This window comes from Agelaius phoeniceus, chromosome 12 (genome assembly GCF_051311805.1).
Source record: "Agelaius phoeniceus isolate bAgePho1 chromosome 12, bAgePho1.hap1, whole genome shotgun sequence".
NCBI lineage: Eukaryota > Metazoa > Chordata > Aves > Passeriformes > Icteridae > Agelaius > Agelaius phoeniceus.
Window position 1 is genome coordinate 8,734,066 of NC_135276.1, and position 19,325 is coordinate 8,753,390.

The following is a 19,325-nucleotide window of genomic DNA, read 5'->3' on the forward strand; positions in this document are numbered from 1 at the left end:
GAGATCAAAAGTCTTGTTCACTTGATAAAATGAATGAGATGCACTAAAGTTAGCAATTTCTATGACTGATGATTGAACATGAATCTGATGGCTTTATTTCTAGGTTTGCATTACCTTCCAGAAGTGTTCTTCAATATAGCAAGTGCATCAGGGTAGCCATCCATATTGTAATCTCCAATGTGAAGTGTAATTGGAAATGAAATTTCTGCTGAAGATTTGTCATTTTGATATGGTACAAAGCCCCAGACTGTGTCTTTATTTCTGAAGTCTTGCAAAACTGGAATCCACTGTAAAACAAAACAAAACAAAACAAAAAAGAACAACTAAGTAAAGAAATTAATTTTGTTTATTTAAACAATAGTTCTATTTCAAACAGCTGACACCACTGCATCAGGATTCTTAACCATTTACAAGTAAGGATTATTTCCTAACTCTGTCACCAAAAGAAAAAAATAATTTGAAGTATTTTTTATGCACTCAGCTATTCTAGAACAGGAAAATATAGTTCAGGTTGTAAGAATACAACCAGAATATGGAAATATTCAGGAACACCTTAACTGAAATTCAGGCTAGCCAGGAATTTCTACTAATCTTTAAATGTAGGTAAGACCAAACCATCAGGGCCATGAGATCTTGAGTCTCTTTTTTTCCCCTGGAATTGCAGGCAATGCAATAGGCATCACTAAAGCTGAGGAGAAGGAGCCAGGCTCTCTGCTGTGATACATGGCAGAAGAGCCAGAGAAAATGGTCAGACTGACACGAGGGAGGTTCTGACTAGAGATAAACAACCTAATTAAACAGCAAACGAGGCTCTGAGAAGTTGCAGGATCTTTGTCCTTAGGGGTTTTCAAAATCTGTCTGGGCAAAGCTTTAAACAACATGGTCTGAATTCAGTTTGCTCCTGCTTAAAGCAGAAGGCTGGATCTCCTAAGGTTCGTTTCAGCTTGAACAATTTTATTATTCATGGATATTTAGAAGTTCAAGAGCTTCAATTCCTCTCTTATATCCCCAGAAGCATCAGATACTGAACTGTTTGATAAGAAATTAAGATTAAAGTATCAAACTGAAACTACAAAAGAAATGCAAAGTATAATTTCTCCAGGACAGGAAATAGAATGCATCTGCACTTACTTTCCAAAGTACTACCGAGGTGCTAAATAAAAATTTATCTTAATTAAAATCAAGGTAATTTTGCAAGTTAGTATGAAGCTGAAGTGCCAGGGTTAACATTTCAATGCTACAGAAACAAACATCAGTGTCATTCTAAAAGTCAGGAGTAATTTTATACATTAACTAACTGACAATGCCTTCAAAAGGACAGAGGGGTGCCATCTTAAAGGATCACTATCACCAACATCAAAAGCACTTAACAGATCTTACATCTCTCTCACCCAAGCCTCAATTCAGCTGCTTCAGGAAGCAGAATGAGACCATGACAGTATCATATCCTGCCATGGAAAGACTCCCTTGCTGCACAGTCCAGTGGTCAGCAACATCCCTGCCACATGGTAACTGTGTGTGACACTGGACTGCTCCCTTGGGAGCACCAACCACCCCAGGCAGGTGGGAGAAGCCCCCAGATGCCTGCAGCATTGCACTGAGGTGGGTGCTGTGTGCAGCCCAGAGGTGGCTGAGGAGCCTGGCCAGTCCTGCCTGTCACTGCACACACCCAGCGTGTGCCACGGCTCTGAGCTGAACCCTGACTGCAACAGCTGACACCAAACACACCTGGACCCTCACACCCACGACATGCACGTGTCTAATTAGTTACCTGGAGCTGCTGAAGGCTTAGAAAATCTAAGAAACAGAAAATGAGGACAATACTTGCACCCTGAGGGAAATTTTTCAGAGGGTTGGATTTCTTAGCACTTATTTGTCATGCAGAAGACAGATGAAACAACATTATTGCAAAATAGTCTAATTTTGAAAAACAGTGATTGAAATCAGAACCATGAAATACAATATAGCTTTTACTTTACATGGTATCATTCACACAGTCATTGCAGTAAAATCCAATTATATCCATCATATACTTTCTAAATGTTCCCAGGTATGGTAATACTATCTTAAAGAGACAAAATTAAAAATGAATTTTTAGGTACAAATACAAATTTGTTTCTCTTTTTACTCTATTCAGAGTGATTAATAGAATGCAATTTCACATTCCTAGGGTCTACAATGAGATACAAAACAACAGGTGAGCACAACACCACCTATTGCCACCAAGCATCAGCACCACTGACACCACAGAGCAAATCCATCCCTGCACTGCAGCAGCTGTGGGGCTTTTCCCAAAAGCAGCTCAAAGTAACATCCCAGAACATCAGCCTTGTTTGATGCATAACCAGACCACATCCCAGCACCAGCTGTGCCTTACTGACAGTTTAAATTCAGAGTAATCCATGTTTTTAGTGAAACTCCTTCTGTAGATTTCTACTACAAACTCCACTATTGGGTAATGTAATGCAAAATTAATTGTTCCTGTGCCTCAGGACATATAGTTAAGTACAAAAGGCAGAAAAATGAAAATATGTTTGTCAACAATATAAATCTCCTGCTTATTTTGTATTTGATAATCCAGACAATTACTTTAAGCTTCATATTTGCTGTTACTATGTTTCTAGGAAAAGACTAAAACTAATTTTTTAATTTCTAAGATAGAAATAGGAGGGTATAATGAGGACATATGAAGCTATTTTTTCCAGTTTTCTGATCATATGATTTCTCCTACACAGCTCAAATGAGAAAGACAAAAAATTTGTCTTTAATTTTTTAAATGAACACATAAAATTCAGTCAGAGAAATCAGATTCACTTCTTCCTTTTCTGTTAAATTCTTCTGCATAGCATCACTGCTAACATCACTTAAAATATTTATATAGATATTTTGGATCCTTCAAATAATGATTTGTAGGCTAAATATATATGATTTGTAGGAAAAATATTTAAGTGATTGAAAATTTTACTATTCAAACTCTTCAAACATTTGTTTATCAAGAAGTAGAATGGAGAATGCTTTCCTGCTCTGTGAAAACAGCATCATTTTAGTTTTGAAAAAGATGTGGGGATTTGAGAAAAATGTAAAGTTCCTTGTGGTTACTGTCAAGGGCTCATTCCTTACCAAGTCCACACTTTGCCATGCATTAGGGAAGGCACTTCTCTTGCTCAAAAGCCTGTGAGCAGGTCTTTGAGCCCAACCTGTGGGATTAACATGTTTCCATTTTTAAATTATGGCCAGAAACCCAGGCAGCACAAACCCAGCCCCAGCCAGCTGCTGCTTCCAGGCCACAGAACACAGGCAGGGAGCCAGCTGAGAGTCACAAAGCTGGGACATGAGTAGCCCCTTCCTGGCCAATGCATTTCCTGGGAATGCCAAAGATCAGCATCAGGAGTGGCCTGAAAGAGCTGCCCCAGCACCAGCAGCACCCCAGGTCCTTTCCCTGGGGCTCCCTCTCTCAGTGCACTGCACTTCAGCTGCACACAGCAAATAACTCAGGATTTCAGCATGCATTAGGCTCTCAGTGCATGCAAGGGGCACCTGAATCCCTTAACAGCTGAGGAAATTACTGTGCTTTACACCATTAACTTATGGTGCTCAAAGCCCAGAAGGTGACAATCCACAGCATTGGTTCAGAATCACAGAAGAAAGTAACCAAAGCAGTAAAAGTCATGTTTTCAATGCCCATAGCCCCCAGCTGCTTTCAGAAAGAGAAACAACTTAGAAATGATGAGAGGATCTTGCAGAATATGACATTTATAAAAACTACAGCAGCTGAATCCATTTGCCCCTTTAAACTGTTACACAGGAATGAGGAAAAACTTCTGACATTGACTGAGTGCAGCTGATAATCGATGCTGTCACCTCCCTCTCTAGCCTAGAGAATGACACCATGAAGACCTGGGGTTTGCTGCAGCATGCACTGCTGTGTTCTTCTTCAGACCTGCTCCATTTCCTAGAGGAATAAAGCTATAACCTTCCTATTGTACAGAAAAAGGTTATGAGAATCATCAAGCCCACAAAGAAACTCTCAGATGAAGGGACTGAAATAATAGCGTTTGCCTCAGGAAACAAATGAAAAATCATACAGAATACTTGGCAAAATTAAAGAAGAATTAGTCATCTCTAAGAATATCACAGTATCTAGAGTTCCTACATTAAACAGTACCAAGGACTTCAAAACATTTCCCAGATTAGACTGTAGTTATTGCAGGTGAATTTAAAGAAGTCTGAGGTGTCCTAACACCTGCCACAATCTGAAACAGCATATAGGATTCCACTTGGATCTGACAGCAATTCTGCTGTTGCTATGGAAACATTCACATTCCTTTAAAACCTTAGGAGGTCTGTATCTTCTTAAGCCACTCATGTGTATTTTGTTGGCCTTTACTTCTGCTCCATCATCTGAAAGAAAAAAATCTGAGATATTCCTAACACTTAATCCCCCCCAACCAGCATCACATAAATTAAAACCTCTGATGAAAGGTTATCCTTGAAATAATTCTCCTAGCTTGGCCTGGCTTTCCAGTAGCCATCCAGTTGGGCCAAAGACATCAGGAGAAATATCCTGACAGACAAGATCTTTCTGGAACAACTCCAAAGCCTGCCATGTCATTGCCTGCCTCTCCTCAGTGTAAGCTTTAGAGCCACTAACTGTACAGATGTGTATTTCTGACTTTTATGCATTTCATCCCAAAGCTTCACACACCATCATGGAACTGCAGTAACTGTTTCTCATTTGGTTTTCTCAAATGCTACAGCAAACAAGCAGGAAGGACAGAACCAGGCCCAATAGGCAAAGTATGTTTTAATGAGACTGTAATCTCATCTGAGGTCTTTCAGGTTCAAGATCAGTTTCTTATAAAGAAAAAAGAAATTCTGAAAACAAGAATTTGTTACTATACCCTTAACTAAAAAAAATAAGCCACAAAACCCCACAGCAAAAATGGAAAAAAGACAATGGAGATACAATCTTCTGTTTTTTCAATAATAGTCTTGCAATTTCTCAGTTTCCCACAGATTCCCCACCAGTACCATCCCCTTGTTGAAACACATTCTGCCCACTACAAGGGCCCCTTATTATTTCCCTCAAACTGTCAAGTGATTGGTGAACAGAATCTATTCCAGTCTGTTGCCACAAAGTTTATGTTTATCATTTCTCATGAAGAGTAACTGATTTAGTTAAATCTTATCATCTGACCTCACAATGACCAAATTCAGTGAAATGAAACATTTTACTTCCAAATAAATATAAGAATTGGCATATTTGAATAGATTTCTACCTGAAGGAAGCATGCAACACATGGGAAAAGCTGCAGAATGAAGAGATGATACTTTTCACTGTTTCAGAAAAGAAAAGAGAAAAAGTTTCAAAAGCAAAAAGCTGCATCACCTCCAGATGAGTACAAGAAAAGAGTATTCCAGACAGAATTCTTTAAAAGGTTAGACCAGAATAAGTGATTATTGCATGCCATTTGATACTGTCATTTTTAATTAAAGTCATTCTAAAAATAGGGAGGGAAAATTGCTTTAACGTTTCTAGGTAAGTCCAAATACTTGTTAACACTTTTTTCCTAGCAGGGTAAGAATCTTTTGGATTCTTTGCTATTTAAAATAAAGGGGCAATATTAAATTGCTAATTTTTATCTCAAAAGTCATTATCACTTGGATTTTTTTTAATTGAAACAACACAGTGAAATTGCTAAATTGAGTAAACAAATTAAATATAGGTTAACTATCTGATGTATTTGTGACTAAGTAGTTTATTCAAACTAGTAGTTTTTATTGTCAAAAAGCTGAACTTAAGAAGCACAATAAAAACGGGCTGTATGCAATGTTAGATCAGAGCAGGTTACAATAACAGACTCTATCCTGAAACATTCTGAAATGATGCAAACTGACCCACACCTTCCTCTGGCACTACTGCACCCCTTCCTTTTCTGAACATCCCTGACCAACAGGGTCCTCAGACCCCACTGCTCCCAGTGGTTCCAGCTGTTTGTGTGGGGTTCACTTTCTACAGTGAAATTACTTTAATTTAGAACATTTGTCTCAAATTTACTTGAGGAGCAAAACTCAAATTCCTTTTAATTCTTGTATTATGCAGAGTAAGGAAGCAAACTGAGGGCTCAAGTGCAGCTGTCCTTTGCCAAGGAGCAGCCCAGCCACCCCCTGTTCCACACAGCCTGGTTCTCCTGGAGCAAGGATCACAAACTGAGCATCCCCTTGCTTTGTGCAAAGGCTCTGACTCCAACTCTGCTGTACCCCAGCCCCCAGCAATGCTCCAATCCATTGGCTGTGTTCTGTGTGTAGAGGGGGTGAATGAATGGAAAAAAAAATAAACCCAAACCAAAACAAGAAACCAACAACCCAGAACCAACCGAACAGCGTGCACAGCAAAAGGGGGCTTTGAGAACAGAGCTGCTGAGCTCAGAAGGCTGAAAGATATAAATTACCCAATCCAGAGTTATTCTTTAATACTCTGATGTCATGTTCCATCCCAGCCATCCCCCCTGCCCTGACTGGGAGCTATGTGCTTTCCTTTCCTACACAGAGTGATTTTCCTCACTAGTAGGCTACAGCCTATGTTCTATAAATTTTGATTCTTTAAATGAGAAAATCTAACTCTAAACTTGGGCTGCAGACTGTAACAAGTTCAGCTATAAATTCTGAATTTTAGATCAGAGAGGGTACTACTTTTAGCAAAATTCAACGTAAAATTTTTCAGTGAGGGAATTATCAGTAATTCATAACATGGTTAGCAACATGTACGGCACACATTGCAATTTTCTCTGAGTACCCTACAGTGGGTTTTGCTGTCAGCTACAAGCACTTTATATGTCACCTTGGCCTTTAGGTTCACATTGCAAAATATGAATTTAGTAAAACATTTATTAAGCCATCCAACAGACATCTGGCTAATTTACTGTATGCTGCAACTTTATTATAAATTAGAGCACTGTAAATACTTAAACCAGATGAATGCAGGCTTAAATAAATGAACATATAATAATCTATCCCATGAATTATAACCAGTCTTTGAAAACCAGTAGTGTCATGAGCAAAGAACCCTCCAACAATTTAACAGATACCCAGTCCTGAAGACACACAGCCTAAACAAGTGTTCTATACCACCTGGAAATTTACTTCATTAATAAGAAACAAAGTATTAATTAGGGGTAAGAAGTGGGGGCTGGTTCAATGATATATGTGTGTACATATATATTTTTACTCTAAAATAACTCCCTAAGTTAAACTAAACAAGTTCATTTGAATTAGATTTGTTTCCAGCTCTTAGCACAAACCTTGTTTTTCATCTCATGCTGGAACAGTTATGGTGCTTCAAATGCAGTGTTTTGCAATCAAGAAAGTGACTCTTCAGGAGCCTCCATCATTTCTTTGAGTAGAACTATCCATTATAAAAACCTTCTAGGAACCTCTTTCACCAAACCCGTATTTTTTCAGATAGGGAACACACAAGTACATAAATACAAGTCTCTTGTATTCTATAATTAAGGTGAGGAGATTTCATTTCTTTCCTGAAGAATTTCTATTTAATATAATTTTATAAAAACAGTAGTTTGCTTTGTCTTTGCTATTCCAAATTCACATTACCTGGTCCAGTCCCAACTTGGTTAGGTAGATGGCACTTCTTTGACATTTTTCATCTTCACAGACTGGTAATAAATGTTCACTTTGTCCATCCCCATCTGTCAAAAAGAAAAAAAAGCTTGTCAGCTTCATATCTGCAAAATCAAATGCTTATATGAAATAATCAGCTGTGAATAATTTATACCTTTTTTAAATGAGTAAAATTACATGATATAAACTAGACCTGTTCAAAATCCTTAACCTAATAATTTATGTCTTTTGTTTGAAGATTGCCTTTGCTAATGTACTTTCATCTTGACCCATAATATTGAGAGAATTTGAAATTTACTGACATACTGAGAAGAGTAAGTCCTTAGTAATTTGATCCCTGCATTCAGTTGGGAAAAAAATTACCTTTAATACCAATCCACCATTACAAGTCCACCATAAAAACTTATTTAATTTTCTGAACTAGTTTTAAACTCTTGTGCTGTCAGCAAGACTTTAGGAAGAGTCATGAGTTCACAAATAATATCTTAATCTGTACTTAACACAAACCACAACACTGGGGAGTTGATTAACACAATGGCTAATTAATCCCAGGCTTACAGAATTAGGTAAATTTGAGTAAATTGCAGGTTTTCAAAAATGTTCTTTAAGAGCCTTTAATCCATGTATTTCCAAAACCTTTAGTAGAATAATGACCTTTTAATATTTAAACAAGCAATGACTATTTGCATCTCGAGTTCTGACACACAGAGCATGGAGTGGGAAAAAAAGTAATAATTTACTGTCCATTATCTACTCCAGGAGAAATCTCTGTGTTGCCATGGTGACCTGGCAGCCCTGCCTTCCTCCCAGGGGCCAGGCCAGCAGTGGCACTCGCTGGGAGGCACAGGGGGAGAGCAGCAGAGTGCCAAGGGCAGCAGCAGAACTGCAGCACTGAGAGCCTGGGCTGCCACATGCCCCAGAGCCACAGCCTGCCATGGTACCCTCACATTGCAGGCAGTCCACTTCTCCAGCCCATGGAATCTAAGGCACAGTGTAAGGGAAACAATTCCCCTTCTCAGCTTGCCCCTTAGCCCGTGCAGCTCTGAGGAGCTGGGTGTTTCACTTGAGATAACCACAGTGTTCATTGTGAGCACTGAAATACAGAGAGGTCCTCACCTGGCACATTAATTACTTGAATCATTTCCACACTGGATTTATATTATACCTATAAAATATTGCAGGTTACAGCCACAAACATCCTCTCAGTCTGGCTCCCTGACAGCTGCTTGACTATTCCACAATAAATGAAATTTGTACTGGTCTGATGTTTCAGAAATGCAGCTTATGACCATGCTACAAAACAGATTTCTGTATGAACCACAAAGGTGCTGAGAGCACCAAGAGGCCTCAGGCACATCTACTGCTTGGCTTTGCAGAAATCCAAACCTGCTTATTTAGGCAAGTGGATTTTGTAAAATTGCTTGATGAAATCTCCTGAGCTAATATGCAAAACCCAGAGCATTTGCCTGTCACTGAAACCCTTATTCATTTTCCAGTCCAGAACTGGCCCCTGCCCAGAAGTCCTGTCATACTCTACCAGCACCATAAGAAAGCTTTCTCAGCTGCCAGCCCAGAATTCTGGGAGGCTGCACTCCCTTTGGGGGTGTGTGTACATCCATGGCTGTGCAGCTGCAGCTCTGGGTCCCTCCCCTATTCCATCAGCAAGCTGGGAGATGGAAAGGAGGGTTATAAGGGGAGGAGGAGTGCTGAAAATATCAGACTTCCCCAAATATCTCCAAGTGATAAAGCCAAACTTTTAGTGGCTTCCTACATCCCATCTGCCTCATGAATTACTTTACCTCACCACCCAAGCCCTCCCAAATCCTCATGGCAGCTCTCTGCTCCAGGATAGAGAATTTAGGATGTGAAGTAGCCTAGGTGATAGAAATCCAGTAAGTTCACATCCCAAGAGATGGGAAAGGGAATCCCCACTCTTGAACAGAGAAATCAACACAGCAACTATTGAATCTGTCTGAAATCAGCTTCTGAAGGTGTCTGTTTTCCTTCTGCATCATTCAAGAACAACAATTAAAACATGTTATCATCTTGAATCTTTGCTTGCATGAACAGATTAAAATGCTGTTGGACTACAGTTTTTTCTAAACTTAAATGGAAGAAAGTGTTCTATTTGCAAATTATAAACCATGGGAATATTGAAGGATTTGCTAAAATTTAATTAAATTGCAGAGATATATGTTTTCTAAATATCAAATGTAAATTAAGCCCTAACATTTTAAATACATTTCTACAAAAGTTTCAGTCTGAAGTGATTTTAGAAGTTTTTTGATAACACACAAGGACAAAGAACCACCTTCCTGTGTTTGAGAAAGGGACAAGAACAAGGATGTTCTCATTTTAAATTATGCTATGGAGCAGAGGAGAATATAAAATGTTTGATTCTACTTATACTGCAAACATTCATCTTGTTATACCAATAACTCAGTTTGATAGTGTGGGTAGGAAATGCTCAGAGTAGGGCAGGACATTGATGAAAACACCCTTGGAGCTTTGAGGAATAACCAAGCCATAGGACAGGAGGGACAGAACTGGCACACAATTACACACAGGGCCATCACCTTCCACATGAAGGTGCTGTAGATAAATTACAAGCTCAAGACTTGATTAAAAGATTTGATTAAATACAAATATGCATCAAACACCATGCCTTTGTCCCTGCAAACTGAAAATACTATGATATGTATTCCATATTGGAAGGCCAGAGTTTCCTCAATTCCTTTGACCAGAAGATAAACGTCCATTTACATAATTTCTCTTACAGAATCATGTTTTCAGTTGCAATTTCTCTTCAATTCTGTGTTAACAGATATTTAAGAATCCAGTAGTTAAAAAAATAAAATTCAAGATAAAGAGAAAAATCTGTTGAAAATTTACAGCACAGTTTTGAAAAAAATATTTATTTAAAAAAAATGTTTTGTCAAAAAACATCCTGAAAAAAAGATGAGAGGCCATTCTTCAGCTGACACAACTCAAATTATTGTTGTATCCACCTCCCAGAAGTTTCCCAGATAGAGGCATCCATACTATGGAAACTGGACTGGTTTGCTTGGATTTTGTTTGTTTGGTCTTTATTTTCCTTTTACACTCTGCTCAGCTGAATTTAAAGATCACAAAGATGAGATATAAAAACATTAATTCGGCACTTAGAGCAGACAGAACCAATGTTAAACTTAAAAGGTTTCAAGTGAAGCTCCAGCATTGAACATGATGTAGCTGGAAATAGGACATCAATGAAACAAGAATATCTTCTGAGTTGTAGCAAAATAGTGTAAGAAAATCCACAATTAGTCAAATTCTGTATTACAGAAAAGCAGCAATCAAAAGAAGAAAAAGCCGAACATTCTTCATTTCTATCATAATATTACATCTTATTTCTTTTCCAGTTTTTATTTCTAAAGCACATCTTACAATGTACAGATCCATCTTTTATAACCAGAAATGTTTCCTGCATTTCTGAAGCTTTTTCAAAGACACTGTGAAACCAACAAATTGATGCAGCAGCTTTTCCAAAATATTTCCTTCTTCACCTTTACATGATTCCACCTTGGAAGCACCTGCTGGAATGCAAGCTACTGACCTTGAAGACCACACAAAACCCCCCCCCAGCAGTTGCTAACTTAAGAACTTTAACTCACTAGCAACAATTTCACCTTGGATCCAAGAAACAGTTCCTCTCTTCATGCCTGGTTTCAATTCCAATGTAAATAAACATCCTTCAGGTTTAAACTCTGATCTTGAAGTTAAATTTCTCCACAAAGGAAGACAGGAATTCAAAGGAGTATCATTAGCACAACTGATCAGTGCTATTAGGTATGCACAGGTGACAAAACATGCATTGGTGACAACAGCTAGATGATCCCATCACACCTACGCTGGTTTCAAGAAGTTATGAAAAATACCTTGCATAACATGTCTGATAATCTCCTTCAGCCTAGGTGTACCTGGGAAACCTGTTATGGACACCCTCTGTAATCTTCACTCAATTCCTGGGGTCTGCTACTCTGTCTGTCCCTTGCATTTAAAAATGAAATCTCATTGCAAACTAGTGGGAATCTTATTTGTAATTTCAATGTCATTTGCAGCAGTAGGTGTGCCCAAACACTCCAGACTCCAAATGTCCTGTGCTAGCAGCACTCAGCTTGGAGCACCTTTGACAGAGAAACAGAAACTCAACTGTTAATGAGCAAGTTCTCTACACACAATTCTGGCTTGACTGTGATCCAGCATAACCCCATGGTTAATAAAGATCAAGTCTTGCAGGCTTGAAAAGGGCTAGAAAAAGAACAGTCCTACGTACTCATCACCTGCAAACCTGCACTTATGTCTAAATATGTAAAGACAAAATTAGAAGTCTTATTCCATCTAGAAATCATGTGAGAATCATTCCTTACAACTGCCTGTTTGCTGTATTTCTAACAAGAGCCTTCTTTCCAACACCCTGCCCATGTTTGCCAAGGGCTGGCAGCCCCATCCCAGCACCCAAAGCCACTGCCTGGGTAGTCCCTGGGAGCAAACCTTGCTCAGACAGGCTGTGTGAGAGACATTGCTGAGCTTTAACACTGATTGCCAATGTTCACACTGATCAAGTATCTTCAATCTGTTCTAAAAGTAAATTTGAATGGGAGAGAGCAGAAAAAATCTTGTCAATCAGATTAAACACAGCAAAATGTTATTGGAATTGTTAGATGCTCCAAAAGCAATACCAAGGAACTGCAGTCTGAGAACACATTTTAAACTGAATTCACAAATAGCAAAATGGTCAAAGGAGCTGCACACAAGAAACTTCTTCCCAAAGCCAGAGGTATCAGAGAGGTGATTATAAAACAAACACACTTGTAACTTAGCATGAGTAAACCTAGGCAAAAGACACTCAATCCCAATGCTCAAATTCCTTAACAAACATAGAAAAAGGTGTCACAAAAGTGCTCTTTTGCCACCAGGTTCAAGGATTGTTAGATTCATGCTTGTGCAACGTACTTTCCAACATGGGCTCTGAAAAGAAAATGGCACTTGGGCAATTTCTGTGATGGCAATGGCAAGTTCTGTGATCACTCACTCCAGAACTGTTTCATAATACTGCAAGATAAAGTTGTAGCTATGAAGAGCAAGACAGCTTTTGGTGGGTGTATGATCTAAACCTTTTTAATTTAAATGCTCTGTACTTTTTCTGCAGTGTAATCTTCTGCTCCTTTAAAAACAAAAATGGAATCAACTTTTTGGGGTTATTCTGAGATCATAGACTGATCATTGTAACTTCTTAAAGTTCTGTTAAATAGAAAAGAAGTTGGTTTCCAGCAAGTTGGGGGTTGAACTTGATGATCTGTAGAGGTCCCTTCTAACCCTATCTGGTGAAATGGAAATATGTTAACTATACAGGCCAAGAAAGTCAGCTTTCATAATTCTGAACATAAAAACAAGAACCTTAATGTACCACAAGGTTCTCATTCATACATCTCTCCCTCTTGTCTTTGCCCAGTTCTCAGTATCCTCTCTCATGAGTCTTCACTTTATAGTTCTGAAGAACAACAAGAGTAAAAAGAAGAAAAAAGCCCCATCAGGGTTGTGCTACAGCAATACCCTTCTGGGGCAGGCAAAACTACAATAAGTACAACTGAGTTTGATATTCAAATAAAATAAAGGTTTGTTTGAAAGCTGATTATCTTAAATTTATCTTCTCAAGTAATTAAATCATTAGAATTCTTTTGTCACTCTGTGTCTTTAGGTGCTCAGTGAGATGGTCATGACAGAGGCAGTTATAATAAATTACTAAGATAATTACACATCATTAAAACAATCAATGTCAGCTGCCTTTAGCAAATGTGAATCATAACTTCAAGAAACAGATGCAAAAAGCTTTTACAGATGATTCAAAGTGCTGTGGACATTAAAGAAATCCTCATAACCCTCTCCTTCCCACTAAATCAATTCTGATTTTAAGTCCTTCCAAAGAAGCCATATTCACAGCTGCACTGCATAGAAGCACTTAAACACAGTGTGCCAGCAAACTGCACAGTGAGACTTCCAGGCTGCACCAGAGCCAACAGAGCAGCCTTCTGCCCCAAATGGAAATTCCAGCACTAGCTGTGATCCAAAGGGACAAGAAACTGCAGCAAATACAACGTGAACTGTCCCCACACCACACAAAATCATTGCTGGAACTCCTGGGCTGTTTCTGCTGAAAGCTGCTTGTTTCACCTGTTTCACATTAAAACAAACTCCCAAGCCTGGCTGTACTTTTGGAGCTCTGTGATGTTCCACATCTTCAGAGCTCCAGGTGCTGCCAAAGGAAGGGATGGGTGCCACAAAGCAAGGCAAGGCACTGGTGGAACTGCCTTGGGTCAGCTCAGCCTGGGCCCAGAGCTCCTCCTGCACCAACCATGAACAGGGCCAAAGAAAAATTCAATCCTGTGAAGTTGTTCAACAAGGAACAGACAACCAAGTGACACATGCAGCACTACACCAATTTTATTGTGGGAAAGAAAGAAAAGTTCTTCTTAAGTTTCAAGCCCCTTTCACAAAAATTAATATGAAGCAACAGCAGTTCTTTTTTCCCAGGACATACTAGCATCTGTCAGGACATAGAGACCTTGGCAAAACATGGGAACCTGATTTTCCCCCCTCAGAAATTGACACTGCTTGGGATCTACATGTAAAACATTGAGGCGTCACTGAAGAGCATTGCTGGCTACAAATTAACAAAGAAGACAGACCTAGCTCCTAAAGACACTTCCACAGACTCAAAACACAAGTGCCAATTATCTTGCTATGTCTCCATACACTGCTGCTTCAGGAGTGCATCTGGTAGTAAAAGAATCTCTTCCATATCTAAAGTCTCTCAGAAGGTTTCATTTCCATTAACTTTCATACCTTTTTCACCCAAACTGACCCCAGTAATCCCAGCTTTCCTCATATACAGAGCATTTCACACACAGAAGTGTTGTCACCCTGCATCTTAAGGTTCTTAGAGAATCCTTTCATTGACTACAGGAGCACTAAATATTTTCACAACACAGTGCTCAAAGGAGAATGGTTTTCTTAAGGGGTTATTTACCAAAATGAACCATTAAAATTTCCCTTTGGTACATTGCTACTGCATCTGAGGATGCAACATTCTGAGGGAAAAAAGAAATTCAGATGTTAGAATGAAACTGACAGATAAAATTAAAAGGTACAAAATCAAAATGCAACTGCAGGCAGAAAAGCAGTGCATTTAAAGTATATTCAGCTGCAGGATAATTAATATCTACTTTAAAAAAAATCTTTCAACAAAATGCATTTGGCACAGTGCAATGAAAGGTTGAAAAACCCCCAAAGGTTAGGCACCATGTTATCCTCTTTAAACATAATTAATTGGCAATAATGAGCTATCATTTCCTACAAGGAAAGTGATAATTACTACCACATGTCATACAAGTAGTTAACATACATTAAATAGTTCAATTACTTGGTAGGGGGGAGAACAGAGAGGATTCTATTAGGATTATTAGTTGGATAACTGGATTTTAAGTATGAGAAAAAATTGAGTTCAGGTCTCTAAAAGACTTTGATGGAACTTTAAGAAACCCAACTCATATTTGCTCAAAAAGTATAGCATAGCTCAAAAAGTGTGCATAGCAGGGGTGAATGCAAACTTCTTAGAGAAGAGAAAGGGCAGCAGCTAAGAAATCAAATGGTGACTAAAAAATAAAGGACTGGGTTGGCTAAAAGCTACCTAGAGAAATGAAGAGTTGTGCTGTATTTACTTGTGAGGACACCATGATCAAGTTTGATTTCAAAAAGCCATTTTCACTCTCCTTTAAATACAGGCCAAAACAAAGTTCTTTGCCTTAACTAAGCAAAATCAATGACTGATTAATGAAACTTTCTCAGATACCAAAGGATGATCTTAAATCTCTGCTATCCAACTGAAGCAATCATAGTTAAATACCAATTACAACACCAGTTTCCTATAGAAATGAATTAATGGCTCGTATAATCAGCACAATATCCTGTGCTAATCATTTCTGACTCACTACTTCAAAACCATGTCATTAATCTTTACATTAATGAGAAAATAGCAGGTTATTGTGACCAAAATATGGTTCACATTCATCTAATGCTAAACAAACTGGTCATTTTCAGATTGCCCCATTGAAATCCTTCAATTTCTCTAAAAATATAACATTTTCCTAATAATTTAAGTGACATTTAATGAAACTCTCTATATACTTGCAAGTATTTATCAGGATTCTAGACAACATCTATGATTTCCTCTAAAGACAGTACAAGCAGATCTTATAAAACTCCTCTGCCAGCTCACAGATAACAACAGTGCAGGATTAATCATTTTTGCTATAGCAACCACTGCACTGCAATTACCATAGTGACATGAGAAGAATAGAAAAAGTAATAATGAAGAGCTCTTACTTGTTTGGAGCAATGTGGCAACTAAATAAGTGCAGAATTCTCGAGCGTCCCACTCTGCTCACCTTAATCAATTGAAATGCCATTTGTAATAGATGTCAAAAAGCATTTCTGATTTATTTTTAAAAGGGCAATACAAATTTGTCAATTGTTCCCTGTCCTTTGATCAGATTGATGTACAAATCACTGCTATCATGTAACAGAGGGAAGTGCTACTTATTACAGAGGTTCCAACTTAGTTATAAAGTGTAAGGTCTACTCCATTACCATAAGTGTATTGATATATACACACATCCTTCTATGTAATTTTCCATTAAAATATACACACACACACACACATATATATATATATATAAAATGTACTGGACCTTCAGATGCATACAAACATACATTTGCATATTTTTTTAATGAAAAAAAATCTTTATTTTTTCAGTACTTCAGGAACACTTGGTACTAAGATTATACCAACATCTGTGACAGCTTCTCATGAGTCACCTAATTGCTGGTTTTTCCAACTCCACTTAGCCAAATAATTTATACTTGATAGCTGTTGTTCAACGTGCTTAGTTTAAGAAAGGAAATCTTACCCCAAATAAGTTGCTTTTGGAAGTTCTCAGTCAGAATAAGCTTTGTATAAGCTCAGTCAGAGCTCATACAAAGCTCCCCCCTTTTTTCAAATGACTGGTAAATACTCATGGCTGGAAAGGGTACTTGAAATAAAATTTTCAGAAGCAGGAAAGAATGTTAGACAAAGTGACCTTTTGAAACAATGCTTGTTTTGTGAAGAGGCAGGTGTGATCAGTAAATCAGAACCCTGCACTGCAAGAAGGCACGAGCACAAAGCAGGGTGTGAGAGGGAAGGCAGCAGCCCGAGTGGCAGAGCCCCAAGCTCAGCTCTGCCAGCGCTGCAGAGCCCAACAGGCACACGGTAAATTCATGACAAGTGCCAGGGTGAAGGCACAGAGATACAGAACCCTCTGAGACCTTGAGCAAATGGCAAAGCTGGCACATCAGCTGTGAGGTACAGAAAATGTCAAGGAGGGGAAGAAAAATAGAGGCAGGCAAGCCACAAGTAAGAATGTCAGAGGCTTGTGCTGTGTTTTGAACATTTCTAGTGCCAGTGGCTGTGTCCCCGTGCCAAGAGCAGGATGCCTGTGGCACAGCAGAGTGTGAGTGCACAGCACATTCTGCATCATGCACAGCTTGGCAGAACCTGCCAAAGGTAGAAGGCAGCACAATCTTCTAATATATCTCATTTCCATTTCATTGTGCTATTTTGATTTGTGCAATCAGTGAGCCCCATTACAGATGGCCACATTATTCCAAACTGCAAACCATCATACCTTAACTTCCTTTGACTTACAATCATTATTCTGTCAGTTTTGAAATGGAAAACTGAAAACAGGAGAGGTTCAAGTCTGACAATCCATTTCTAGTAATCATTGTCTTTAACTCCAGCTCAGCACAAGCAGCTGTAAGCTCAAAGCCAGCATTGTGAAGTACCTAAATGTGAGCAGACCCAGCACAGGGGGAAATGCAGGGACTGTGCCAGAGCAGCACAGCCATCGTGGGAGATGCTGCCCCTTTGCTGTTGGGCTGGTGCAGAACAAATCAATCTGATGATAATTAGCAGTGAGGGCATTGAACAAGGGTGCTGGAACTCCAGCCCAGCAGGCCCTGGGCCACTGCCCCTGCTCCCAAACCACTGTACCAAACCACTGCCCTGCATAGCACTGCACTCTCCTTTTAGCCACACAGTCACAATTTTAACTTTAAAATTGGAACACTTCCACTTCTCTTTGTGAAGATATCCAGGGTTTATTACAATTCCATTAATTACTATGAATTTCTAAGATTATGATTTATCATTTGGGCTCATTAGAGATAAAATTATCCTACATTAAGATAGCTCTTCACATTGCCATTATTAAAACCTTATAAAAAATTTTCTATTTAGTATCTATTAAGACACATTATTCAGAACATCAGCTTGGAAAATTATTACAAAAGACCCAGCACACGTTATTTTTTAAACTGCAAAAACTGTATTATTCTATTCTTTCCTTCATATATTGCATAGGTAAGTATTCAAACTTGAAGATAAATAGTAAAATATTTTATTAAAATGTTGCCAAAGATTTTAGAAAATGGGGCAAACATTTCAGAGAAGAGTCTGGGGCATGGTTCAGGTTCTACCTGAGTTCATTTCCTGTAGATCTGATCTAAGGACCATTGCCCATCCAGCAGAGGTGCCTTGCATTCACAGGTCAGCCTCCCAACACTTGTATGTGGCAGCACAGAGCAAGTGAGTCACACTCTAAGGAGTTTAAAAATTGTCATTTTGAAGGAAATGTTGTCAAACAATAGCATTGTTTCAACATTTGAAGACAGGGTCAGTCTCATTGTAATAAGGGTGTTGTATAAATACAGTAAATTATTTTTTTAAGATGTTATTTACAGTCAATTATGTCAGCAGAGTCAGGCCTGCAATACTTTGCCTCTGGTTGGAAAATTGCTATTTTACTGCACAGAAAAATAGTATTGTCTGCACTACAAAACCAACATGCCCCATTCTCTGTAACATAACAAAAACATTGATAAGCCACAATTGATTGGAAAGGTACATTCTAATAGAAAAATATAGGCTTTCACTAACCTTTGCAAAAATAGATTTGCATATAAATTAAATTTTTCTTCTGTCCAAAAGCCTTCCAGAAACAACCATTAAGATTTTACCATGTTCCAGCAATTTTTACTCAAGTAATTTTATTTCATTTAGTCTTTATTAGTTTGTACAAGGGAAGAAAGGGAAGAATTTAGAAACATTTAATCAGATAATGTTTTCTGAACAAGATTAGAGACAACAAAATTAAAATCCTGACAAACAAAATAAGTGTCTGATAAAATTAAGTTTACTGTAGCATCACACCTCAAAGCAACAAAAATTAGATACATGTGAAGCAGAATGTACTGGGATAACCAAAGCTGAATTTATAAATAATTATTCCCAGACATTTCAAGATTTTCTAACAAATATAACACATTAAAGAGAAAAAGCAGAGAAACATAAAAGCCCCATTTGGAGCTAAACACTTTTATTTGTTCTCTGGTGTAAAGCAGCTAACCAAAACAAGAGAAAGCAGCAGTCAGGGCAGTGTAAAAGAGGCAAACTCACCAAAATCTGCAAACACAGACTGTCCAACAACTTTGGCACCACTGGGCATTTCCTTACTTTTTCCAACTTTAGAGAAGTTCCCATCCTAGGA

At 38.4% G+C, this 19,325-nt stretch overlaps 1 protein-coding gene across 1 annotated transcript in view; it reads right to left on the reverse strand.

The window, feature by feature from the left end:
• The window catches only part of ITFG1 (integrin alpha FG-GAP repeat containing 1), a 70,587-nt gene that overhangs the window by 27,130 nt on the left and 24,132 nt on the right, over positions 1 to 19,325 (reverse strand). Inside the window, exons 8-10 of the mRNA XM_054640667.2 lie at positions 19,235 to 19,319; positions 7,612 to 7,706; positions 115 to 287 (exon numbers count right to left, since the gene is read on the reverse strand). Of these exons, the coding sequence (XP_054496642.1) occupies positions 115 to 287; positions 7,612 to 7,706; positions 19,235 to 19,319 (353 nt within the window). The remainder of the gene's footprint in view (positions 1 to 114; positions 288 to 7,611; positions 7,707 to 19,234; positions 19,320 to 19,325) is intronic.